Source organism: Dromaius novaehollandiae, chromosome 1, assembly GCF_036370855.1.
Source record: "Dromaius novaehollandiae isolate bDroNov1 chromosome 1, bDroNov1.hap1, whole genome shotgun sequence".
Lineage (NCBI taxonomy): Eukaryota > Metazoa > Chordata > Aves > Casuariiformes > Dromaiidae > Dromaius > Dromaius novaehollandiae.
This window is the reverse complement of record NC_088098.1, coordinates 3576728-3604051: the sequence shown is the minus strand read 5'-3', so window position 1 is coordinate 3604051 and position 27324 is coordinate 3576728. Positions and strand designations below refer to the sequence as shown.

At 42.0% G+C, this 27324-nt stretch overlaps 1 protein-coding gene and 1 long non-coding RNA gene across 2 annotated transcripts; one reads left to right on the top strand and one right to left on the bottom strand.

The window, feature by feature from the left end:
* Window positions 1–1581: 1581 nt before the first annotated feature.
* Window positions 1582–22169, bottom strand: DHTKD1 (dehydrogenase E1 and transketolase domain containing 1). The gene is made up of 17 exons (XM_026119284.2): window positions 21964–22169; window positions 19488–19643; window positions 18520–18731; window positions 16610–16804; window positions 16030–16299; window positions 12655–12826; window positions 11216–11414; window positions 9976–10288; window positions 8805–8889; window positions 7970–8109; window positions 7312–7462; window positions 5996–6102; window positions 4754–4918; window positions 4262–4344; window positions 3215–3384; window positions 2590–2675; window positions 1582–2102 (listed from the first exon to the last, which is right to left on the bottom strand). Exons 1-17 carry the CDS (start codon window positions 22124–22126, stop codon window positions 2001–2003), a joined length of 2769 nt encoding a protein of 922 aa, XP_025975069.2. The 5' UTR covers window positions 22127–22169; the 3' UTR covers window positions 1582–2000.
* Window positions 22170–22175: 6 nt separating this feature from the next.
* Window positions 22176–24157, top strand: LOC112994756 (uncharacterized). The gene is made up of 2 exons (XR_003262020.2): window positions 22176–22478; window positions 22836–24157. It is a non-coding gene; the product is annotated as an uncharacterized LOC112994756 (long non-coding RNA).
* Window positions 24158–27324: the final 3167 nt, after the last annotated feature.

Below are 27324 nucleotides of genomic sequence, written 5' to 3'. Positions count from 1 at the left end.
AGCCTCTGCATAACTTGCTCTAAGACAGACCTCTGGAGGTCCCTTCCAAACTACATGATTCTCAAGACTGACTCATTAGAGAGAAGCTATTAGGGCCTGAGAAGTCCAGTTTTAGATTAAAGGAAAGGAAACTGAGCAACTTTTTAGCATGACAGTTTGAAAGAGGTGACAGATGATCTTGTGAGTAGCTGGATTTCATAACAGAGACAGCTTCATCCATTGAATAGGACAGCTAGAAAGCTGGGACTAAATTTATCCTATTCTGCATCAAGTCTGGAATGCTTCAAAGGGAATCGTTCAAATCACTGTGTAGGAGACCATGATTTAAATACCGGATCATAGTTTAATTCTGTATTTGTTTAGTTTTTTTAAAGAATAATAATAAAGCTTATTCTTATTAAAATATATATTGGTTTGCAAACCAATACATTTTCCTCACAAAATTTAGAAACATGCTACAGTGGTAGAGAAATCCTGTTTGTATGTGGTCAGCACTTTGGGAAGCAAGTACTTCAAACACCTGTATCACACTTCAGCTCCTTCAGAAAACCTGGCTGACAGCCCTCATGTTCTGTTATTTCCTGCTGTTCATTTCACAGACTCATTCTACAATAATATAATTCTATAATCTGTTTTATTAACATACTTTTTCAAGACAGAGCCTCTGATACCTACACTGCAAAGAGTTCTGGCTCAGGAACCTCCCAAGAAGCCTCCAGATGGAGGACATCCCATCCCCCCTAAAAAAAGCAAACCAGAATAACCGATGAGATTTTTTTTTTTTTGCTACAACTCCATCTTGTTGACAAGCCCCTTCTACCTCCTAATTCCCCTGCCTTTTGCCCTTCAAGTTTCTGGTGTGTCTAAAAAAGGCCTCACTATTATGCCTTTTGGAAAGTTGTCCCTCAAACTCTTTGCAGCCTGCCTTGCTGCACTCTGGTTTCTGGATCCTTTCTTTTGCTCTTACTTGGTCACAACTTCAGCCTTCTTGCAGCACGAGCAAGAATGTGTGTGGGAACTAGGGACCACTGAAGGAAGAAAGCGAGTAGAAGAAATCCCTTGAAAACAGGTCACATCCACATGAAATAGTGAAACAGCACAGTAGCCTGAGACTGGAAAAGAGATGGAAAAGAGAGCTCTTAAATGCACTTCTCACTGGTAAAGCAAAAGATAAGTTACAAATTTCTGGTCAACACGGAAGACTAAACCAATGGACTAATTTAGCACTATAATTTGGGGGTTAAAAAACAAACCAGAAGAGGGAAACAGAATAATTTTCTTGGATAGGAGACAGCACCGCTCTTTGGGCTAGCCTCTAGGAACTGGTTTGAGCCTCTATGAGGGTTTTAAAATACGGCAGAAGCCCTGCAGCATGCCTCCTATCTTGCAAGCTTGCTGCAAAGGTGCTGCTTCTGCAGGCGAGAGAAACAGTGATGCGAGAAGCCTTCAGGGTCTGTCCTGTGAGGTCACCCCAGGAAGCCTGCTTTAACAACTCTCACTCCCTTCAGGACATGCTTTGAGAAGAGCAACAGATTTAATTCCTGGCCCCTAGAAAAAGAAATGAGAACTCCACAACACTGCTACAGAAATGGCTCATTCCCAGGCATGGGGCAGCATTTATTCAAACAGCACTAGCAGCTCTGTGGAAACAAGAAACCATTTCCACACAGGCATGATCCCAGCAAACTGTCAAGTGCAGATAAGCAACCTGACACAAGGTATTTTATAGCCACCTCACTGGTCTGCCCCCTAGACTATCCCCCCCACTCCCCTCTTAAAATATCTTCTGTAGAAAATACAAGATGACAAGAAATATCTAGAGTAACAGGCATCAGCTGTCATCTTCATGTATCCCCACATGTAAAGATTTGTTCATCATTATAATATTTGTTCCATTCATTTTCGATCTTGGAAAATTAAGTCTGGCTTTTGTTCTTCACAGGAGGAGGTAACAAACACGATCGACAGCAGAAGTACTGCAGTCTGTCCATTGAAAGCTCTTAGACAAATGTGTTGGTAAGAATGTCTTCCTGCTGCTGCTGGTGCAGGGTTCCAATGCCAACTGCTGGGGCTGGTAAAGGAGGTCTACTCACAAGACGGAGCTGAAATTACAGAGTCAGGAAGAAATGATTAACGAAGCATAAACACAGGATGATATTCTGAGTCCTCTGATGCCATGGTGATACCTGTTGTCAGACATCAGTCAGTCCCAGCTGGAAGTAATTCAGGAGTTACCTCCATCTTCCAAAGAGCATGGTTCTAAGAACTTCATAGCCTGCAGTCTGCCACAGAGAACAGCAGCTTTGGATTCTCCTCCTACACGCTGTGTCACCTCAAGTGTCTTGTTTCCTACCTGGGATCTTTGTTCTAGGACTAATACTTTTTGGCCGACTAAACACCTAGTGAAAGGAAGCTCCAGTCCTGCCCATCACCAGTAAATGGTACTATAAAAAGCTCAAGTAGTCTAAATGAGAACACAGTTTTGGTTTTGAGGCATTAGGTTTTATGTGTCTGCACCACAGAATTTCAGTTAAGGAAGAGAACATCAAGCTTCAGTTTAAAAACTAAAGCACCATGTGGACATCTTACCTTAACTCCCAGCTGCTTTTCAAACCGTGGTGACACAAAGGACCATGGACCCATGTTCTGCGGTTCTTCCTGACTCCAGATAAAGTCTAAAGTAAAGATGAGGGCACATTACAAACACACACATTTGTCTTTTCAGCAGTTTAAGAAAACCAACTTTTTCTGTTGTAGCACCTCTGACTTTTTTTTTTTTTTGTCCTGGCACCACCTTTGAAACAAACGCTCACCAAGCTGGATGCCTTTGCAGGTCATAGCTCACTGCAGCCAAACCAAAAACTATGACCATCATGAGGGTATACTGTGGATATATTCTTCTCTTTTTTCCTCCATTTTCAAAAGCTACTTTCTCTGGCTCTCCAACTTAAAGAACTAGACAGCGAAGATCAATGCAAGAGTGCCCCGAAGGGTTTACTCTGATTTTTAGTAGCAGCTCATAGACATTAACAATAGCAAAGACACAAGTTCTTTTAGCACAAGTGGTAAACACTTGTATTATAGAAACACTAGATGTATGGGAGGAAGGAACAGAGAGGAAAAAGCCACTACAACTTTTCATCCTAAGAGGCAGACAACAGATTTAGTTCAGTACTTCAAAGAGTTTGGAAACAAAGGTAAAAATCTGGCTGACCTTTGGCACGGCTGTATTTGCTCAGCTCTTGCTGCAGAGCTTCCAGGGGGAAAGGGCACAGTTCTTCAAGTCTCACAATAGCTGTGTTGTTCTGTTTCTCTCCTAGTGTCTCTTTTTGTTTCACCAAAGCATAGTAATGTTTGCCAGAACAAAGAACTACTTGGGTGACACTAAAGAAAAAACAGGAATGCCTTCATGTTTACTGTTTTACAGAAATTCTGTGCAGAACAGTCCTACACTTTGAGCAAAAAACAACCAACCAAACTTTAAAGACCATTTTATGGAGATAAACTGCCACCCTAGACCATCTCTTCTCTTCTTTGCCTTACCTTTCCTCCCACCAAGAGTTGACAAATTAACCTTTGGGCACAGTGTGCCAGGGCCCAGAGGTCCTGTTTCTTCAGTAATCCTGGGAAAGTTACATGCAATGGGATTCAAACTCTCTTAGCTTTAACCATCTAAAAGGTAAACATCTAGTCTAAAAGCTAGTTATCTACACTGCAGAGAATGAACCAGAGGGAGAGAGAAGCACCTCCAGAGGACCATTCTCTCCCATCCCAAATAGGGACTGCCTGCTGGAGATAAAATTCTCTCCAGCAACAAAAGAGGTCGTGCTGACCTAACCTTAATGGACAAAGGCAAGAAGAGAAACCTCATGCTTTGTCCCTCACAACCCCACTGAGAAAACTGAGATGCTAAGACACTTCCAGCCTTCTGATTGTGGGTGAGGATGTACACATGAAAGACGCTATCTGACTTGAGTACTACTGGGACTATAATGGTCACATTCTTACCCTTGGGGGCCAAGACCGAAGGCCTGAATACTCGACTCTTATGCAGACAGATAGAATAACTATTAACAAGTAAGCAAAGGAAAAGGAGAGCAGATCTGCTGTTTAGAAACAAACAAAACACCATGTCAGTCACCCTACAGATGCTTTCCCCCCAGATGTCATCTCTTTCACGTCACCTCAAAACTGAGCTGTTAGCTAGGGAAAAGGGAGTAGGATTTAATTTCTGGGCTTTTCTGCAAGAAAGTAAAGCTACCTTTTAGGATCTACTGAGGAGTCACCGATGACCGGTTTAAATGTTGTCCTTGGAGCCATTTCTTCAAAACTGGACACAGCAGCCTAAATGGGAGATAGTTACCAAGTTACCAAACGAGAGTAAGTTACCAAATCTTGTTGTCTATTCTCTCTGGCCAAAGTTAGAAGATACTGAGACAGGGTTTTGACAAGTACAATCAAAAAAATACTGTTTTCCCTCTCCCTCTCCTCCCTGTTCCCTTTCCCACAAGGTACGACAATAAGATTCTGAAGAATACCACCAGTCCCAGACTCAACCCCACTTCTGGCTCATTTCCACTTTATTTCTCAATCTCTCCTGCCCCGAACAGGCAAAAACCCCATTGATTTGACTCCAAAACAGAGAGGACAACATAAAAGAAAAACACAAAGAAGAGGGAAGGGAACAGAGACAAGGAGGAGGAAGGGGAGAAAAACAACAACAAAAAAAGGAGAATAAAGTTTTTCAGCTTACAGGGAGCCTGAGTAACACTTTGGGAGATACAACGATCAGAGGTTTCCTGAAGTTTCGGACCATTTGTCGCCGGAGTAAATGGAAATACTGTGCTGGGGTGGTGGGATGCACAATTGACATGTTCACCTGGTCTCCATCAACTCCCTCTTCTGCGCTGTCACACATCTATGTAAGGAGAACATAGTGATACCTTTTCAAGAAGCAAGCAGTGAGCCAAACATCCAAGACAGAATCCAGGCACATAAGGTATGCTCACTAGTGCCTGTAAGAAAGAGTAGGAGACCAAATATTCCAATTCAGGCATTGATTACAAGGGAAAAGCAACTTCAAAAAAGAAGCAGGCTCTAGCATTTAACTGGTAAGATTATATCTTAACTACCAACTTCAACCGCTTTTTAACCAGGACACGACAACTTTTCTGACCAAGAAAAGGTCATGACTTTTTCATAAGAATGGCAGCATCCCTCTAAATGTGCAGCAAACATCTCCTCAAGTCATTATTTAGATGAAATGCCTTTCATTTAGTTACTGATATAGCCACAAGGGCACAATAGTGGCTATTTTCTGTCAAAATGTGCCACAGATTTACTTACCAATATTTAATTGTGCCCAGCCTTCTGTTTGTATGCAGTGTGTGTTGTGGCAACATCTGTGAGTGTTTTGCAGAAGACTATAGCTGCCTGTTTGTGATGCCAATCCCCAAATAATTTTAAGAAGTCCCCCTTAGAGATCTGCTATTGGCAATACAGCAATTTTATCTTGCTACTGGACTCATTCTGTTGTAAAGTGACACTGCTGAAGAACACCAGTGGGAAAAGGGACAGCAGGCAGTACTGAAGCACATCCTGCAAGGGGTGTTTGCAAAGGCCACATCCCCTCTGCAAAAAACATGCGAGTTTCATGCTACCACACACCAACTTGGGAAGACAACCTAGATGGAACAAGCATTTATTGCATGATTCAATCTGGGTATTGCACTAGAGCTGCTGTGGCAGCATTTAAACAGGAACTGCTTCCTCCCCATTTCCAGACCTGCACCTTTCCCTCACAATCCCCTTTCTTCCCCTGCTTCCAGGCCAGCCCATTCATATCTCATCCTGACAGTACAATGCTGGTAAGTCTCCAGCTTCTGATATCACTGGGAGGTACATCAGGAACGTGGCATCTTGTGACAGGACTCCCAGAGCACTGGATGCCAGTGCTGTGATAGGGATACATGAATTTAAGCAGCGTGGCAGGTACCTGTAAGAAACGCTCCATCCGGCAGGAAGAGTGCTCAGGACCTGCACCATCATAGCCATGGGGAAGAAGAATTACTATTCCACTCTGCAGAAGCCATTTTGCTTCACCTAAAGAGACATGATGAGGAAGAAGAATGATTTCCACAGAACATAAAGCCCCAAAAGACACATTACTTTGCAAAAACTACTGGGGGCGGGGGGGGGGGGGGGGGGGGGAGGGAGGGAGTTATTTGCCACATCATTAAGTACAACCTTGAAACATGCTGGCATTTAGTCATGAAATTCACAGCTGTGACTCAGCACACAAGATGATCTGAAGCTTCCCATATTGTCAAGTAACTTGGGACTTTCAGAAGATTTTTAAGCCTCCACATAAAGCAGGGAATCAGTGAAGGTTTTTAAACTTACACTGGAACATCACCTCTTAACAGGATTGTCCTCCTGATCTAGTGGGGTCCTCACAGCTCCCTCTTCAGTAAAAAAGAAAATTTATTGCACATCTTCTGTATAACTCATCATTTCGTCCAGTGCTTGTATATCCCAGGCAGCAGCCTGTGAGCCAGTCCTAGCTAACATGGCAGCGACAGCAAGGGGCTGGATTTGCAGGGCTCTGCCAAAGCTCCTGCCCTACTTCAGAGATTACGGTCACATCCAGAGATTCTTTCTTCCCAACCTCAAATACATGTTGAGGAGAGGCGGCATAAGGGGGCCTCTGACAGTTTTCATCTCTGATTAGAGGCAGTGCAGAGGCCTAACTGAGACCAGATACCAGAACTGTGGACCCTTACACACTCTAGAAATCCACCTTAGCATTTGCTCAGCCCATTGGAGCTCTGAAAGGTCTTTTTTATAGTATCTGAACATTCAGAAAATGTGCTAGAGTCAAACAGAGGTTTGTAAGATTTTCCACTGTGTGGGTTGTTTTTTCTTTCTTTCTTGTTCTTATAACCACAATTTTCCTCCTGCATCATCCAATTTTCAGATGCCTCATGAAGGCATTTAGATACAGCCTAATAAGCTATCAAATACATATACAATAAAATATGTAAGGAGGGGAAAAACCCCAAATCAAAGTCCTAAATCGACTGTCCTTTTGAAGCGACCGTCTTTTGCCAAGAGCATGTCTTTCATTTGGGATGGATTGTCAACACAGAACAGCTACATAGAAGTTGGGACCCCACAGGCTCATAGATTTCTTGAGAAAACAGATTTCTTTTCTCAACACGTTGTACCTTTACTTTAAAGTCAAAGGATTTCCTCCAGATACACTTACTACGAATGCCTTGTTTTAAATGTATTAGCTCCTTGTACACTCACCTCCAGAGATGAAAGTGTCAAATATTATCTGGGCTCCATTAAAGAAGTCTCCAAATTGAGCTTCCCAAATTGGTAGTAACTGAGGGCTCTCAATACTCATTCCATATTCAAAGCCAAGCACAGCTTCTTCAGACAGGGGACTGTTACTCACCTAACAAAGGCAAATTGTTGGGAGAAGCCGGTGAGAAAGAAGACAACCCAGGGTTAAGAACCTTTGGAACCAGGCATTTCAGTGCTAAGGTACACTGAGGATATGTAGTCCTAAAGGCAATTTAGAGTCACTTCTTTTTTTTTACTTTTGAACGAAGACACTGAGGGGAGAAGAACAACTGATCTCCAAGAAGAAGCAGAACCCTTTATCAATTTTTTTTAAGCACGTAACTAACCATGTACTACAACTATGGATGCATTACAGCTAGGCTCTCTGTAACCCAGAATCGGGTGCAACATGATAGCAGATAGATGCTGTGCACACAGGTTTATTATTATTATCTAATCAGGGTGGAAGTGCCTTGTCAGTTTGTATGCTTCCATACCTGGGATTCGTCAGAATATTCAGGCTACATACATAGCCTGGACATACATGTCTCAGCAGCTTTGGAAGAGAGGCATTTCAGCATAACTTAAAGAGGGCTGCCCTGCGGACAACAGAACCTACCTCTAGGAAGCCCTTCTGGTCTGGGGACATATGATTCAGAGGTATGTAGGTATCATCTGTCTCTTGGCAAACCAACATCGCGTGTCGGTGGCTAAAGGTTCCTCTGCCAACATCCTGTCCACTTAGTCTGACATTAAACCCTTGCCAAACAATAAGCAAAACACTGGATTAGTAAATCATTTAAGAAAACAAATATGCAGGACAATAACTTCCCACCTCTAAGTATAACTTCTCTTGTTAAAACTCTTCTTGGATTTCACCTCCCCAGCTGCATCAAAACTGAGTGGGAATTCTTAATAACCAGCAGCTCCAACTCACAAGCACAGACATGCTTAGACATTTCTCATGCAACTCTCTGCAACTGAAAATTCTTTAGTGGTAAGTGGTTTAATTTGCTGAAGGAAATTACAAACTGTGTGCATCCTGTACCACACGTAAATGGGTATGTGAATTCAGGCTAAAGAGGAGGGAAAAGAAATTCTAGTAAGATACATGCACTTAAAGGTAAGCATATGGGAGGCCCCATTGATGGCAGCTGCACTGCTCATGTGCTTAGTGCTAAGCACCAACTTCCTGGGGGAGTATGCGCGTGCGTGTGCGCACATGTGCATGTGTTGGGGCAACAACTGTTTGAAGGCATTGAATACCCAACCTATAAGGATTAGTGACATACAGGACTCATTTACCTTCTTTTAGTACCATGCAGACGCAAACTGTCTAAAGCATACATCATATCAATTTCTGGACTTAGAAATGCCTTGGAAGGCTAATGTTCTATTTTGTCATCAAGCAAAAAATTTTGTTTTTATTTGTCTACTGTCTAATTGCCTCTTACCTTGGCTCAGTAGTGAACCAAAGGCTAAAGCTTCTGCTGTTGCCCAGTCCAGCTTTTTTCCCTCCTCCACTTTTTGTACCCTTGACTAAACAAGTAAACAACAAGAAGTTAGTGTTTTGCCTTTTTCCATTCATATCTCTGTGTGACAGATCAGCATTAGAAGCTAGAAAAAAGGCATGGAGAGAAATGCTATTTTCCTGCAATCGACTTAGATTGGTATGGAATACATGCACTCTATTCCAGCACATCCTGAAGAAGGATGTCTGCAGACCACAGAACCGTGGATGACCCATGTGTTCACTTACACAATCAATGAACTCTGGATTGACAAATTAGATACTAGTCTTAAAATCTAAGCACAGCACAGGTTGTGCTTTTGACATGCTCTTCCTTGGCTGAGTTAACAGTGCTGACAGATGCCAGGTATAGGAATTTCAGGCTCCCGAATTCTCCCATTCTGGTCCGCAGAACAGCAGAGAAACAACTGTACCCAGACAAGGTTTTCTCGCCTTGGGCCGGGGAGACAAGAGCAGTCAGTCTTCCAAAATATTCAAATTATGGCCTATCACTGCCAATCAGACACCAACCCACGGTCATCATTCATCATAGGGAAACATTCACTTAGTATCAGACCCAAACCAATCCCAATGTTGCACGCAAATTTACTAGCTATCAGACACAGAGACTTTCAAACTTGGCCACATGTATACGCATCTGTTCATGTATATGCAAACACCTACTACTGGCGTCAGAAACTGCATACACTATTATCAATTTCCTGATTCACTCTCTCACAAGATACTCATTATAATCATAAAGTACACAAATTAGAGTAATCTATTATAATGGTTTCTATTATTTGCAAGAATAACAAGCCATATTTTCTGCATGCTTTTCTTCACTGTGACAAAACACTGTTAAAATAACAGTATTAAGTATTTGGCCCAGTTTGGAAAGATATAGTTTTCTTCAAACCCAGGAGAAAAAAAAAGGATAATCCCAGCCTCAGGGTAGGACAGGGAGAAGAGCGAAAGCAAGCTGTTTCCCCTACAGAAGACTGTGCTTTTTTAAAAAAAAAAATTGACACCCTTGTTACGCTAGAGTTTTTCTATAACAGGTTGCATCTTTAAGCAATGGGACCAGAAGCAGAACATTATTATGTTCTACTGACCTGTGCATAAGTCTTCAGAAGATGACTGTGCATCTGGAGTTCTTCGGGCACCTCTACAGACTTGATTCCAATAAACTGGAGAAGCGGCACAGGCATACCTGTGTCCCAAGTGGTGATTTTAGCAGAAGGCTCGACCAGGCCTTTCCAGTGAGCCTGCAAGTTGGTAGGAGGTGGACTATACAAAGTCATGTTGGCAAGATGATCATTCAGTTTAGAATAGTATGTTGTCTTTATCTCAGATACTTCAGCCTCAGTCATGAGCCCACCAGCTATTAGATGTTCTGCATATGTGTCTGGGATACTCTTACGCGATCTGTCAAGAAGGGAATCAAACCCCATAGACATTGAGCCTGAAGACAGTGTCACTGCAGCAGCAAGGAAATTCCACCTTATTATTGGCAGATACCATGAAAATTTGAAATAAAGGCAGATACCATGAAAGTCTGAAATAAAGCATGACCTGATACATCATACTCATTCAGGTGAAGTTTGCTTTCTTGGCATTTTAAGACTGATAACAATTCTCTTAGACATGTGTCTTATTGTCCTTTATTTAAAAAGTGCCTGCAACTGGCAGCTACAGCTGAAAGCAAGTAGAAGAAAAGCCTCCCAATCAGAGTGACTCTTTGCCATCATGCATATACTCTTCAGACAGACTCACAACAGGATTTCAGTAACAGCTAAGAATCAAGGTATCCATTCCACAAATGCTCCACCTAACATACATACATAAATAAAAATATACTGGGTAATGAATTGTGGTATTTGTTTTGGGGATCAGAATGGAATTAGAATATATTTAACTGCTCACAGAGATAAGGCTCCCATTGAACCAGCAGAACCAGGCAAAGATGAGGTAGATATTGCATGCACAGGCTTCCTGCACACAGTTCTCCCACTGCATCTACCCTTCCCACCTGCACATAGGAGACAACGTTGCCTTCTGATTGAGAGCAATTATGAATTTGAAATCCAAGGGATATGCAAGGTATTTCTCTATGAGGCATCAAGCTATGTATTCAAGAACAAACCTGAGTGGTTACATTCATTAACACACCACTATCATACTCGGGCCTTAATCAAGGGCTACAGACAACGTAGCTACACTTAAGTTAACAACTGTCAGTACAGCAAAGGATCTTCATTATACAGAGACTTTCTGTTATAGTTCTGCGCAATACTTAGGTGGTATAGATACAAGTGCATTTGGGGTTCCTCCATCAGGTGGCGTCACCCTTACCTGATGATTTTGTACATGCTGGGGTTGGTGAAGAACGGCTCATCAAGTTCATTGTGGCCCCACTGTCTGTAGCACAGCAAGTCCACTATCACATCCCCGCGGAACTGGCGTTGGTACTCAACAGCTAGTCGTGTGGCACGGACAACTTCTTCAGGATCATCTCCATTCACATGGATAACTGCACACCCAACAATTTTACCTGCCCAGGGATTCAAAACATAACAGCAATCAAAGAAATTCAAAGAAAACAGACACAGACAGACTCAGCAGAGATCCACAGACAACTTGTACATAGTGTGTTAATAAAAACAAACCTACAAAAGATGCTCTTAATAACAGCTGGGGAAAGGAGGTAGAGGTCTTCCCTGAGAGAAAGGGCAATTGGCTCAACCTGTTGCATTTATTACAGTTTGAACTTAAAACAGTGCTAAATTCCTAGAGGGCTTTCTACACACAGCCCCTGCATCCTCTTAATCTGGATCAAAGTCTGCAGGGAATGTGACAGAACTTCTCAATCGCTTCGCTTTCAGAGTAAAACTGAGATTTGTTTCCTCCTTACCTAGAGTTACCACCACTATGAATTTTACAGGTCATGTGCCAGAAAATCTTCCCCTTGTTACTAGTCATTCTAGCCATTGCTACTCCAGGCACAAAGGTCTCCCCTCACTACTCGAATAAGAAAAATGGAAAACTAAGGATGGCAAAAAAACCAAAAGCAGTTCAGGGAAAGAAGAATAATACTACATGCTGTCCATTTTTATCAGATCTAATGAATTTACCCATTTGGTCTGATGAAACCAAAAGAATCATTTGATGTTAATCTCAAAGATACATGCTAGCATATTTTTAATTCTGGGAGATCTTGCTGGTCACAATACATCTGTTAATCAGAAAAGAAAGAACACTCCAGAACAAAAGGCTTTTGGTTTAAGCCTCACCTTTCAACTAAAAGCTCAGCAAGTTCATCTGGTAACAACCAAAACAGAAAAGTTAAGAGAATCTATCTAATAAATTTGCTCAAAAAACACACTGGGAAAGTATTCATTAAATTTAATAAGGTATATTTCATATACATCTATTATACACATTTTTAAAACTTGTCAATGCCATGGCAGAAGTTAACTGAATGTAAAGACTTCACTGGAACCTTATAAGTATTTTATAACATCCTGTAAAAGTGTGACAACATTTTCCATTGATATTTAGTCTTTGCCATGAAGCAGAAGGGGGTGACATATTTTTAGTACTTGAATTTTTGCTAGTAGGAGGTAACGATCAATAATTTGAATTTCTACTCTATTATAAAAATGAAGATAGATTAATTCCCTAAGGCCTGAGAGCACTTGCTATAAAAAGCCCAGATGAGAACACATAGCATATATTCACACTGAAGTTTAAAATCCTTGCTGGCACATTAGATTATTTTCCTTCTGACGTACCAATATCACTACAGTACAGAGATGATCTTCCTCGCTCTGCAGGAGTGGTGTAGCCCAGCTGGTTATTAACAATCAAATGGATGCTCCCACCAACTCTGAAATGTGGTAGATTAGAGAGGGTCAGTGTTTCAGGAACAATCCTCTGCCCAGAGAAAGCAGCATCACCATGAACCTACATTAGGGAAGAAGATGGAAAAATCATTAGAAAAACTGGAGGAACAGCAAAATCAAAACAACTCAATATGCAAGACCTTTTAAACTGAGTAGCTAGAATAGACTATATCCAGTTCTTACCCCTCATTCTGACTACTGTTTTCATTATTTGAAAATTTATATAACATTATCATCACAAATGCAAGGTCATAGCAGCAAACATCTGTCAATGTACTGCCTGACCTCACACCTACTTGGAACGGACCTATAATCTCTTAAAATCAACCCATGAGTATCACTAGTATCAAGGCTATAGTAAAGCTGCAACAGGCATTAGCCAGTCACTGATCCATGAACAAAACCAAGCCAAATGCCACAGGATTCACTATACTCTTTGCTGAAAGTTAAATGGTGGTGAACTATAAGTGATCTGTGCCTATTCACACCTTACTAGAGACAAGAACAGATACATTAAGAAATGAAGTGGAAAAGAAACTGAAGAAAGCACTTAAAAGCAAATGAAAGGCTTCAGAAGGGCATAAAAGCTAAGCTCTTAGGCATCAAAACTGCAGATAAATATTGCAAATAAAAAATAGATTGGAAGGGGAAGGGAGAAAACTGTGACATTCAGGCCAGCTTTCCAAGGCTAGAGATACTAGAATGAATTAAAGACTTGCTTTGAAACTAGAGCTAGTTCTCCATTGATGGATCTGATCACAGCTTCCTTAGAATGCAGATGCAATACTTCACATATCAAAGTCATGAAAGATTAGCAGGTTGATGTAGTTTCTTACTAAAACCAGATGACAGTTTTACTTTCCAGTTATGGGCTAATGGTTTCAAGCCTTAGAAGAGATTTTTGGGGGTACAAATACACCCTGAAAAAAGCAGAGATGTGAAACTACTGAACTAGGTGGACTAGCGAAATGGCAGCACTGAGTTTTATACAGTTCTAATATAGACTTTTGAAAAAGGGCATACCAGAAAAACAAAGTTAACCATTGCAAGGAAGAGCCAACACAGCATCCCTACTCTATCCCTTACCATGCTACATTTGTTCCTGAGGTGCTGGTTTTTCACTTTTCTCTTCTGGTTTCTTCTGCTGCCCAAGAAGTCTATATTTCTCAGTGACACCATTTGAATGAGCTAGAACATCTGAAAGAACTTCACGGCCTTCAGTATATCCCAAAGCATCGTAGTTCACAGGTGGTGCAAGTGAGTCACCAGTTACCTACACAGCTAGATAGGACTCTTCATATGTGTCTCAAACCCTAGGGCATTCAAATCCTCTGCTGTGGGTTGGATGTTACATATCGCAACAATATGCTAAGTAGTTTTTGCTGGTATACATTTATTGCAGGCAGCATTAGCAAAGGGCATAAAACCAAAATCATCACCAAGTTTCATTCACAGAACAGTGACCGTGACATCGGAACATCAAGTGTGAAATTTATTTCAGGCAGACCTTATTCCTAGACTTCAGTTCAAATCATATACACCAGCAGTTGCCTGATGTCCAAGAGGTAGAGTTAAGATCTATAAGAAGGCGAAAAATTTTCTGTTCTTCAGCAGAGATGGAAAATTAAACATCATGGTAGTTATCCAAGGAAGAGCTTTACAGTCATCAGATTCCAAGCACATGGAAGTTCCAGAAAAGACGACCTTCAGACCTTGGACAACTAGACTCACTGCTACTGCTTCACTGACACCAGCACCTTAGCTGATCTTTGCTCATTTTACCTTTAAGCTCTGGCACTTAAGCTAGTGGAAGAGCAGAATGAATGCCAGAGAAAACTTCAAATGAGAGACTATAGACTTTATGTTTCTGGAGAGACCTAGCTCGGAAAGTGCTAGAACAGAAGCCCAAAGAGAGATTTCAAAACAAAGATTCTGGAAGAGGTGTCCATCTTCATCTCTTTCCTCTAGACTGGCTGAATGAGACCAGTTAACAGTCACAAAGGTAAAAAAAAACATCGCCCTTCTTGCCCCCCGCCCTTTTAAATCTACCCACTGGACTTTTAAAGACATGATCACAAGTACTGTTAAATGAAACATTTGTTTCCTTTTGCAAATACTTGAGTCAGTTTACTAACACAGAGGTAGCTAAACTTCTGCTAAGTGTTATTCTTCCCTATAAGCAATCCTTCCTACCCCCTCCCCTTCAAAAACTGGACAATAAATTTTGCCTCGCAGGAGAAATGAGACCAATCTCATTTCTCCTGAAGAACCTTGTTCAAAGAGTCATAGTAGTCTCATTACTATAGTGACAATCTAAGATTATGAGCCCGGCAGAATGTAAGAAACAATCATGCCTTATCCGACTGACTAGTATAACTGCATCAAAAGATGGGGGGGAAGAGGATCAGGCAACAGGCTTTTCTTCCTGGACTTGCATGCCCAAAAGCTTGCTTTTCTTTTTTTTAAAATAAGCATCAATTAAATTATTTAACCCGAACTTGCCTTCAGTACTCTTGGCATTTCAGATACTCCTTTGTTTTTTTGTTTGTTTGTTTGCTTTGGTTCCCTCCCCCCAGTATCAACCTCCCTCCAGAAGGAAACAAAGCGTTTCTTTAACCAAAAGATGTAATTGCTTTTGTAATCACTTCCCCCATGTTCACTGTGTGTGGCAGGAACACAGTTCTGCCCCAAATTCTATTTACTCCGGGCTTTAAAAACGTTTAAGAGAATGACTACTTGTATTTCTGAATGCAAAAAAAGAAAGGTTATCAAGGAACTGTTTAGGGCTGCTTCCATGATTATAAAAGACAGCTAAAGGAGCAAGAACTAATGCCAGTAGGCAGAAAAAGATTTATTTTAAGTACCATGATAACATTGCTAATTTCTAAACTCTTCTGTAGATTTTGCAACCTTGTTGCTAATTCTTTACCTGGTCCCTTTAATTTAAAAAAAGGCTAACAGTGGTAGCTTAAATGGAAAAGTTGGCATGTGAGATAAAAGACACACATGACTTTCAGCGCAGAGTATCCTTAACCTCAAGGCAGGCATCAAAATCAGTTCTTTGGAAATCTTAGAAGTGGAATTGTTTAAATGCCAATATTATCACTTGTGTCACCCGGAAATCTTCCTTTCCCTTCTCCTTTTCCATGAAAATAATCCCAGTTCTTCATATTGTACATTAATTTGGGTCTGATACACCATTTGCTGTATATATGCTAGCCTAGGCAAGTCTTATACAGTTCAGTTAGGTTGTGAGCAAAATACCTGCAGGCAAATGACACTGTCTCCAGGCTGCGCAGAGCTCTCTGGGGAGTAATCTCCATCAAGCAGAGTCTGTTGCCTTCCCCGTGTCTTGCCCACCGCCACTGGATTGATTGCTTCTAAATGTGAGGGGTTAGGTAGCAAGGTGACATGCACTGGTCTGTGGGAACCAAAGTCGAGGTCTACAGAAGACGTCAGGTGGGAGAGAACATCCCCAATGGCTGGTGAATTCTCTGGAAACTCGCTCAAACCACGCATCTTACGGAACATGAGCTGCATGAAAACAAACCAGACTGAAAATGTTTTTCTTTTAACGTGTCAATGAATTGGAAAGAGTATGTTTTTAGAACTGTATGCCCTCCTACTCCTTCCACTGTAAGGATGCTTCAGAAAACAGCACAAAGCCCTTTCTTAGCAGTCTCCTGGGGAGATCTGGCTAAATTACTGACAGGAAGGAATATGTTCTCACACAAGTAACTTATTTATTGATCCAGCATTGGCAACAAGACAAGCTTTTTGTGTTATTATTTCACTGACAAGTACATCAGACAGAGCAACTGCCAACAAGATTGTAAACCTCTACCTCAGGTGGAAGCTGAAGTAAGCCTGTGAGGAGATTAAGTCTTCCACGATGAGGCATTCCAAGAATGATATCTGTCACACCGCTGTATGCGCACATCTTGAACAACTCATGGAAGAAACCCATCATACTCTCTGCTCCTTCACCACCGTATCTCTTCACTGTGGCAAACTTTGTGGCTAAGAAGTGATCAAACTCCTATTAAAAACAGGAGAACTTGTGTATTAGGCTATCTTAAACAGCAAAATTCTGGTTATAAAACTGCAACATCATTCATGTTTGTACCTTTATGGCACACAAAGGTAAGCATACCCTTAGAGAGTCTCAGCTCATTCTCCACCCACACATTCTACAGACCAGAAGCTACGATGAATGCAAGAAATCAGCTAGTGTTTCCTCTTAGATGGAAAAACTGTTGGATTAAGGACCAAACCGTCCCTACCTAACACAGAAGAAGATATGTACAGAAGTGCGACACCAAGGAAATTTGTAAACTCCTTAATAGTTTACCTGTTTCAGGTGCTAGAGGAGCACAAAGTTTCATTCTGATTACTATCAGACACAGTCCTTGGTACATATGTAGAAGAATGCTTAAGAGAGGGAAAATAAAATAATCTGGATTTACTTCAGTTTCCTCTCACTCCTCCCACTACACTCCATTCATCTACTCCTAGACAGCTTTCGCAAGTGACAAAGTTTTGGAGCACTAGATGTGTCTGCAGTGTTTTGCAACTCAGGACTGAAAATAGATTAAGTCTATAACTGAGAAGGGAAGACTGAGCAACAGCCAGAGACCTGTGCCAACTGCTGAGCACTTTCTAGTTAAGCAACACTCAGTTCTAAGGAATAATGTAAACAAAACTAATCACACACAAAAGCAGCTTTTCCTTTCAGAGGTAACTTTTACACTCTGAGTACAGTTCTGATCATACTGAAGTCAGCATGGGATTTATCAGAGTCCTGATTTCACCCTCCTGTGTGACTAACAAATCCCTTTAACTGCAAAAGAGGCAAGAAAGCAATGAAATGTGCCATATACTTCTGTTTAGTCACTGGTAAGTATTACATTTAATATTCCTTCCACTTGGAAAACTGGAAACAGGGACACCTTCACAGATCCTGCTCTTCTACCTTTGCATCCTTCTGGATAAGGCAGGGAGAGAGAGGAAAAAAAAGAAAATTTTTCACAGTACAGAAATATTAATTCCCCAAAACACTTAAATCTATGCATGTTGCAAGTAAAAATCTCTCACTGTCCTTACAGATTGCATCGGACAACGGTTCCTTTGCTGAAAAGCAGCAAGCTTGAGAGAGACTGTGCTTTAAAGCTCATAAAACAAAACAGAATGAGGCTGATGGTGGAAGCAAAACACAGAACGGCTAAATTGGAACACAAAATTTCATAGGGCTCTGGCCAATCTTGTGTTCTGGTCAGTAACATTTGAAACAAGCTGTCAGACCATTAGAGAGAATTTCACTTTTTAATATTGATTAGTCTTGGGTTTGTAAGATTTTTTTTGTGTCTCCAGATGCTACAGAACATGTTACAAGAACAAACATTACCAACAATACCTGTTCTCTTTAGTCATAAAAGCCTTTTTGAGTTTGGAACTGGCTAGAAATATTTTCATAGAACTGATTTCTGAAGTAATCAATACCTACCATAAAACATTGCTATTTCTCTCAGTAATGGCTGCTAAGTAAACTCAGCAACAAACCCAATGAAGATTCGTGCATTTGTCAGATAAAACCTTGTATTTCCCCCTCTCACATACTCCTATTTCTCAAAGTCTTTCAGGATAGGGATTGTTCTTTCTGTTCTCTGCTTGGATAATGTTCACAACAGCGGAGGGTCCATGACAGACTCCACAGTTCTACAATCAATTACAATCAAATAATAATGAACGTGATACCTGGGACTCCAGCATCAGTTTGGACAAATGCTTTTTCTCTTCAGTTGTAAATGTTTCCTGTTTTAGCTCTTCAAACCTTTTAGCAAACCATTTTCTCTCCTCCAAGGTTGGAAGCTGGCTTGTTTCTATGGAAATATGCCCGCAGTATATGTGGTCAAGGTATGTCAACACATCCTCTAGGGAAGCCTCTTCTTTTCCCATGTTTAGAAGCCCTAGTCAGAAAGAAATGTATTAGCCACAGCAAGAAGATAAAAAGGCACTAAGGACTAAACTGTTCTCTTGCAATTACACTAACATTTTGAGAGTAAAATTTCATGTTTTGTCTTCCAACTGTCATTTAAAAACAACATTCTTAAGAAAATCTTTATAAGCACACTTCAGTATTATTAATACATAGGCCTCACTGTCATTAATAAGGTGCTCTAAATACTTTTCTGGAAGAACTTACCATGAATGACACCAAATCAGTGTTTCTGCAACTCAGTATATCACTCAGTATCTTAAGCAATACTAAGGTACAGAGAGATGACAATGCAATCACAGTTGCATCACAAGCAAATAAGTACCATTTTGCAGATAGAGAAAATAAAGCAAGGAGAGAATCTCCAAGTTGCTCAAGGCCACGTGAGAGTCAGAGAGATCCAAGAAAAGACAAGAAGTCTTCTATCCCAGTGCCCTGGCATCTGCACTACAGTGTCAAGTATCACACTAAAATAGAGTGTTAGAGTAACAAAAGCAATTAATGTATAACCTCAGTAGCTGTAAGAGCAAGTAAAAGTTTTCATGCTTTCCAAAGATGCTAGAAGGTGGCCACTCATTACACGGTGTCTTGTGCAATAAGCACATAAGTAGGGTGAAGTTAACAATTTTCTGTCCAACAGTACGTTACTGATTGAACGGCTGTTCAATACTTGGCTTCTCTGCAGAGGACACTGCTTCGATTTGCTGTGATAAGACTGCAGACTTACCCGTGGTAATGAAAGGCCCTTGAAGAACTTCTGTCAGCTCTCGAATTTCGGGTACCACGTTCACAACAGCTTGGCCAGCAAATAATGGGTTTATTTTCGCCGCTTTGTGGCCATATTCGGAGTATGCAGTTATTAAACGAGCAAGACCATGGTCAACTGAACATAAAAAGAAAACAGGACAGTATAGCACACGTGCTCACACTTACTCCATTTACAGCACCAACACAGGAGTATGCTGCCCACTGATATCTTTCCAGTCACAACCTCGATGAATAATTTTTCTAGTCAGTTGTTTTCACCATATCACCCCATTCAATATCCCTCCTTTTTCTTTACAGTACCAAACCTAACCACTGGTCTCTATCTTGGTCTATTCCCACCCAAATCATGATCATTCATCAGTACTGAGAGGTCAATTTCTACCACGATTATCTCATGACAACAGCTCCCATCATTAAATTGCTAGATCTGCTCACCCGTCACATTTTCAAGCAAGTACAGTCTAGGTTTCCCCATGGTTGCCCTCATAGGTAGGCTCCTGCAAACACGTGCAAAGCTACTTCATCTTCCATGAAATCTCTTTACAATAATGGGTATATACAACTTGAGAATGGCTAAGTCTTATTTCCTTAGCTGACTCAATCATACTGCCTGTGCTTCCCTATCCCCTGCTTGAGTGACGGGACAGTCAAGTCTTAACAATAATTCAGTTCCTACAACCTAATAAGAGTGCAGCCAGGAGCCACCAACCAACAGCATGGGCATCATGGACAACCAGCTACAACTACAGCAACCACAAAATACAGTCTTTGACAGCGGAGCCAATATAAGAGGAGCTGGAGTTCTTGGAGTGGTGGAAAGGTTTAGGAACAGGCGGATTTAGTCCTCATTAGCTCTGTTACACACAGAAATATTGACCAGGTCTCACACTGGACTTGTTGCAAGACAAACCAAGAGGAGAATCAGGATGGTCACACACCCCATAAGGATGACAATTAGATGTCACATTAAGACTTTGTTCAACACAAAGAACTCCAATCAAATACTAATTCTTTAAGCTATTCAGGAAACAAGTTAAAATAGATCTAAGAAAATGGTGATCTTTTCAAGGACAAGTTTCTAGTAGAAAAGTCTTACAGATAACGGCCAAGATACTATTAACACTATGCTGAGCCAGACATATCAAAAACTCAGTTATGTGAACATATTTTCCAACAGACACTATAAACACGGTGCTGGAGGCTTCTTTGCTTTGAGGTTGAAAAAGTATCAACATTAGCAAGGCGTGAGGAACAGAAAGGTGGTGCGCACCATGTTACTGTCAGTGGGCACTGACCACAGACCAGCGGGGTAAACAGCCCCTAAGACAGGAAGCAGAATCTCGCTGCTTGTATCACACGAATCAGTTCACACTGTGTTTCTAATGTTTTTAATGCTCTTCTGCCCCCCAGTAAAGCTGCAGCCCTGGCAGTATTCAGGTCTGAAGCCTTTCATTTTCCAAAACAATATAGTTTCTGAGTGAGATTATGTCATACGGTTATTTCTTTGGCACTTTGGCTGTTGGCCTCCTGTTTCACCTGTTTTTACATAGCCTGAACATTCAAACAGCTCATTTTCTCCACTGCATCCTACAACAGAAAAACATAACACTAACATCTCCCACAACACTTATCAAGAAACCTATTTAAAATTAATTTTAAAATTTAACATTAGAAAACTGCATTAACGCTTTCCTTCCTTACCAAGCAGGCTACACAGCGATGGGTCTAGATCGCCCAGGAACTAGCAGTTTTCATTCCTGACCCTGCACTGACTGTATTAACCAACACGCCCAATTCACATCAGTCGCCTCCGCCGCAACGCAGGGACAACACGTCCGCGGCGCAGAGTTTCCTCTTTGGAATTATTATCTGCACCGTACAACTAAAAGCGTCACAGTCACTGCTGCAGGAGAGAGTTACCTGTACTTAGGCAGCTCAGGCACACTCGTATCATAAAAAAAAAAAAACTAAATTAAAAACAACCACTTAGGCCCACAGCAGAGGTACTTTTATGAGGAGTAAGAAGTACTATCAGCAGTCAATATGTTCACAATTATTTCTGCCTCTTTTTTTTTTTTAAAGCAAGGTATCAGCACACTTTACCGAGAACCAAGAACTCCGCAGTAACCACCTGCGCTGCCCTCACACGGCTTTTCACAGAACAGCTGGGAAAACTACCCACTTCTGGCACCCAAAACCAGCCCGGGGCCCCACCGACCACTGCGGCGTCTCTGGGAGACCCTCCTCGGACAGCTTAGAAACCAAAGCAGCGCTTCAAGGAGCGCAGGCCACGGCGACAAGCCGGGCTCGCCCCAGGGGAAGCGCTGCTGTCGCCGGCCGCCCCCCGCCGGGCTGAGGTCCCGCGGCCGCAGGGCACCGCGCCGCCCGGCCCCGGCGCCCCTCAGCCGCGGAGAAGGGGAGGGGGGTGCCCCGACCTGCTGGGCCGCGCGGCTGGGCCGCGCCGCCGCCGCCGCCACCCGCCGCCTTCCGCGGCTTGTAGCCGTAGACGCCGCGCTCCGTGCGGTACCAGCGCCGCAGGCCGCCCCGCCACGGCGCTCGCCAGGGCGCGCAACGAGCCGCCGCCGCCGCCGCCGCCATGGCCGTGGCGCTGCCGAGCGCCGCCCACGGCCCCGCCAACGCCCCCGGGCGCGGCGGCGCCGCCTCCTGCCGCCATGTGGGGAGCCGTTAGCCCGCGGCCACCTCCCGCCGCCCGCCGCGCAGGGTGGGGAGGGAGGCCCAGGGGCGCGACCCTGAGGGAAAGCAGCTGCTGGCTCCGCCATTTCCCTCCCACCCCCTCAAACCAGTGATAAATGGGCACAAATGTCGGCTCAGCCCCCTGCCTGCCCCTGCTGGGAGCGTGCGGACTGCTGCCCGCCACGAGGAGGTGTGAAAAGAGGCGCTTTGGGAGGAAAAACAAAACGGCGAAAGTGCCACCGCTGGCCTGAAACAGGTGCGATGTCTCCGCTAGCGACCGCCGCGGTGGCGGAGCGCATGGGACGAGCGAGGGCAGCGCTGCCTTTCCCTGGCCGCCAACTAGGCTTAGGCTGGATCCATGCGATGAAGGGGAGAGATGCGAGGCTTAACCGCTTCTGGCCTGGAAGTGGAAGTGCTGAACTTCTCAACGCATCACCGTGTTGACCTGTTAATGGGAATAAAATGCAAACATGTTTGTGGGTGTATCTTTTAAAGCAGGAGGTAGGGAGGGTGATGGAGGCCTAGGGGGTAACTGTAGCACTGTTCCTCGTGAAAGGCTGTATAAAGCGAAGGATGAGAAAAGACCAAAATTAATCCTGTGTTACATTTTCAGGTGCTGCAGGCAGCTTTCCTCCTTCATATATGCTCAGATGATTTCTCTAATCCTCTCATTGACTTCAGAAGCATTTTCTCGTCTCCCGACATTTCCTACGAAAACGCTGTGACGGGTTCAATCAGCTACCCAGTCTCTCGTAAAACTTCTCCAAGTTTAATCTCGACCCACCTGAAGTCCATCATACGCCAGACTGTGCGTAAACTGGGAAAAGACATTTTAACCTCATCGCCTCACAAAGTTCACGAGTTAGGTTGCCTGTGAAACTAAAAATAGCAACAGAAGTTCTGTTTTACAGCTTCTAGTAATTTCCTTCTTTTTTTTCTCATTCATTTGGCCTCCTTTGAGCTCACCTTCTTGTTCCCGTTCTAGGCTGTACTTTAGTGCATGATGAGACAAACTGATAAAAGATCCAAGTTTTAACAAAATCTAAAAGCTTCATCTAAACCTTGTACGAGTGCAGACCTGGGAGGCAGGAGAATTACAGGCAAGCATCTTTGTAGATTGCCTTCATAACTGGGAACCTAAAAAGCGTATTTTTCTTCTTCAAATCAAACCGATTATACAGTTTTGAGACAGCTGGAACTGAATTTTGCCACTGAATTAGTTACGGCGCCGCAGCTGAGCAGGGATTTTATGATATTTACAGTTCTTGGAGACGTGCCGTTTGTGTTCCTTGAGGCCTGTATGGGGTTGGTTTTATGCAGTTCTATAAAAGCCAATTTGGGCGGAAAAAGAAGCGAATGACATTTAACGCTGCAAAGAAAGCAAACGGATACTGCTATAGAGGGATGGCTGACGTGGCTAACAGGGTAAAGCACGGTAGAAATGTGGCTTTGGGTACTATTTTTTAATGTATATTGAGAACAAAGGAGCCGTGAAAATAACGTTGCTCCATCGCATGATACAGCAAAGTTGACAATAAGGAGGCAGAAAAGGTTGATACAATCAAATATTTCTGTACTGCACTTGGGGAAAAAGACAAATATTGCAGACAGATCACATGATGAAATACTTTTCCACAGTTCTTAAGCAAATATTTGTCAAATAGCAGATACAATGTTTTTGCTTTAAAGCAGATAGCTAATTGAATATTTCTCTTCTCAGTTACTGATATGAATAGATTTGAAGTATTGAACATCTTCCGAATAAGAAAACTAATGCTACCTAATGTTTAGAAAGAACTAAATGAGGTGGTTCGGTAACAGAATGTTGATCCCAGGCAGATCCCAGGGAAGTAACTGAATGTTGGTATATACAGGTTCACTTATTGCTTTAATCAACCCTACGCATGGGTTTATGGAATAAATATCAAATCAACCTTTTTGTTTTTGAGATTCAAAGTTCAGTAGATAAAAGATTTAGAGTACTGAATAGTACTTTGCAGACTTTTGCCAGCATAATCATCTTCCCTGGGATATGATTACACAAGGCAAGACTCCTGCTGTAACTACATCTAGGTCAATAGAAGAGTGGTTTCATTGGCTTTGGTTCATGTCCGAGTGTGAGAAAGTGGTACTTATGCCAGCAGAAACACTGCTTCTATATTCATATGCCCTGGCTCCACGAGAGGACTCTCCTGGCCTGGCTGTGCTGGCAGAGATGGGAGGCTGTCCTAGGGATGACTCTGATATGAGACTGACTCAGTACTACCTGATGCCCTGGCTAAGAAACTAGGAATGGCTCAAAATCAAGGTTGTATGTATTAAGCAGTATAAAACTGTCTACCCAGTGGATCTAAACTTGTAATATTTTAAACAGAAAATCATCATAAACTGGGAGTATTTCTAAAGGGGTCCAAAAGGGATGTAGTCCCTGGCACTCTAGTAGTTATACCAACCTGAAAACCCTTCCCACAAAGTAAGCCCTGACAAAGTCCATCAGCTGGAGGTAAGTGATGAAGAGAAGCTGTCTTGGATCTGAATCTCATACTGATCTCATACATAAGCAAATGAGATTTATTTTAACAGAATCAGATATAAGCTTGTACACCTGGAAAAAAGAGTGTGCACTAAAATGTAGCTCCTTCTCAGGAAGCAGTGACTATAAATAATCTCTGAAAATCATGGGACTAAAACAGATGGGTCTGAAAAAGTTATGTGAATATCAGCTCATTTGGCAAAAGGATCATTTTCTGGATTTGGCTACAAGGCAATATTGAGTACACATACAGATTCTAGTTTGGCGTTAATGGGATTCCTCGCTAAATATTGTGTCCATGTTTTGAACCAATAATTCAGGAAACATTGAAAAAGTTGGGAAGAGGAGCTTCAAGAATTAAAAAAATCAAAAGAGGTGCTTTATATCTGAGACTCAAGCAATGACATCTACTTAGTTTTGATTAGTAGGAAGACTTGATCAGTTCATAAGTAGCCACATATGAAACAGGTACTTCATAAGGAAAAGGTTTTTGACCTATCAGACCAAGGTGTAAAACAAGATTTACTTGCATTGTCTTTACAAAAGACAGCTCCAGCATAACTGTGGTTGGTGGGGAACGTGGGATAGTCTCTGGAAATAATAAACAAGGAGCTATTGTTTCCTTTCAAAATTTTAGTGATAGTGCATTTTATTCATGTTAGACAAGGCAGCAGTGTCATTCTTCAAAAGAACATAAGCCAACATTGCTTGATGTAATGCCACTGAAACTGAATTTTAAACCTAAGATAACGCTGAGCCTGCCTTTTCAAACTCGAACAAAACAGCTCACTCAAAGGTGTTCACTGACACGTTATATGACTAGTGTATTTGGAAAATGAAGTGCCAACAATAACATGTAGATATCCTTCCCATTTAATTTCTCTCTTTTTTTTTTTAGCACATGGATCTTCTCCATTCTATTAAATCAGTTTAATCAGCCTGGTAAATCAACGTGATTTGGAAAGTAGATAAAATCTTTGGGTAGCAAGGACATTTGAATGATCTATGTAAATAACAAGCATGACTTCATCCTTTCATACAGTCATTAAAAAACTTTTCCAAAAAGAGATTTTTAGAAATGTCTGTAAAAATGAGCAATGAAGGAAGAAGGAGGAACAACAGGAAGGAGAGCTCTTTTCTGGAAAAAGACTGTCTGGTCCTGTAACAGTTGGCAGAGTACACCTAAAACTCTGCATCATTAAACAGTAAACAGAGGATTAAATTTGGGCTGACTTTTGCCTTTGAATAAAAGGTGGCTTTAACTGCTGAATAACCTCATTGTGCACATCCAGTCCTGGGACTGATGTCACGGTCAAGTATTTTTGTGTGCTCATCATAAATCTAAAGGCGTGTAACACTACCGTAACTAGGGAAGGCTTGTATCAGAAACGTCAGTGCTTGGAATAAGAATCAGCATTGTAAATGTAAACTATACACCATTCTAAAATTCTGGACTGTGCAGAGTGGGATTTTTCAGCTTGGGCCAATTTTGCGCAGCATAATAGCCAATAGCATGGCCAGACTCACAGATCATGAGCCTTTCAAGTAAATTTGGAGTTTTTGTGCAACTAAATTAATGATTGTAAATGGTTTCACATATCCAGACAGTAATATTGCTACAAGAGGAGGACACAGTGGAGATACCAGAATGTTTTAGTCCATTCTGATAACTTGCAATAGGACAGTGCAATCTAGAAATGAGACAGTTATTTTTGTTGACTCATTTTAATATCAGGTTAGATCAGTCAACTATTTCAAAGTTTTGATGCACACTTATTTTTTGCTTACAGTTCCCCTCCCTTCGGTGGATCATCCAGGGAGCAATCAGATTCAGGAGAACACTGAACAAAAGTATTATTATTATTTGTTCGCATTTAACATATACACCAGTTTGAAGTTTGCTTTTGACTGACTGATACAGAATTTTGAAAGAGACTTGGAGCTTCAAGTACTTAAAAAGGCACTATTCTACTACTGTTAATTATCCAATAGAAAGTAATGTGTTACACCATAAAATACAGTAGAGAACATCCGTAACATCATCCGACCATGCAATTTAACTTGATATTATGCCACCGTCATTCCCATGTTTTCATTGTGGTAATGGCTGAAGAGGCCTGGTACAAACCCTGCTCTCACTCTCCGAGGTGCTCTAGGGAGGCAGGGTTATTTCCCGAGGATTCTGCCACCTAATTAACAGCGATACGAACAAAGCTATGAAACCTCAGGGGAAAAGATCATTAACAGGTACTCGAGGGTTGCTTTAAAACATCGTTTTAAAACAGCTTGAGCCTAAGTGCAATGTAGTGATTCCCATGTAGTCCGATTCTTCACTCAAATGAGAGCTCGCACTTACAATTTCAAGGGTATATGTGTTAATAGTTAAAAAAAAGAAAAGAAAAAAAAGGTGACGGCAGCACCCAGGGCTAAAAGACGGAGAAAGCTCCCTCCTGTCCCGCAGGGGAACGACACCACCACGCTGCAGGGCGGCCCCGGCCCGTCACGCCGACGCCGCGTGCGAGACCCCAGACGTGACGGTGGCCGTGACGCAACACGCCGCCGCCTGCAC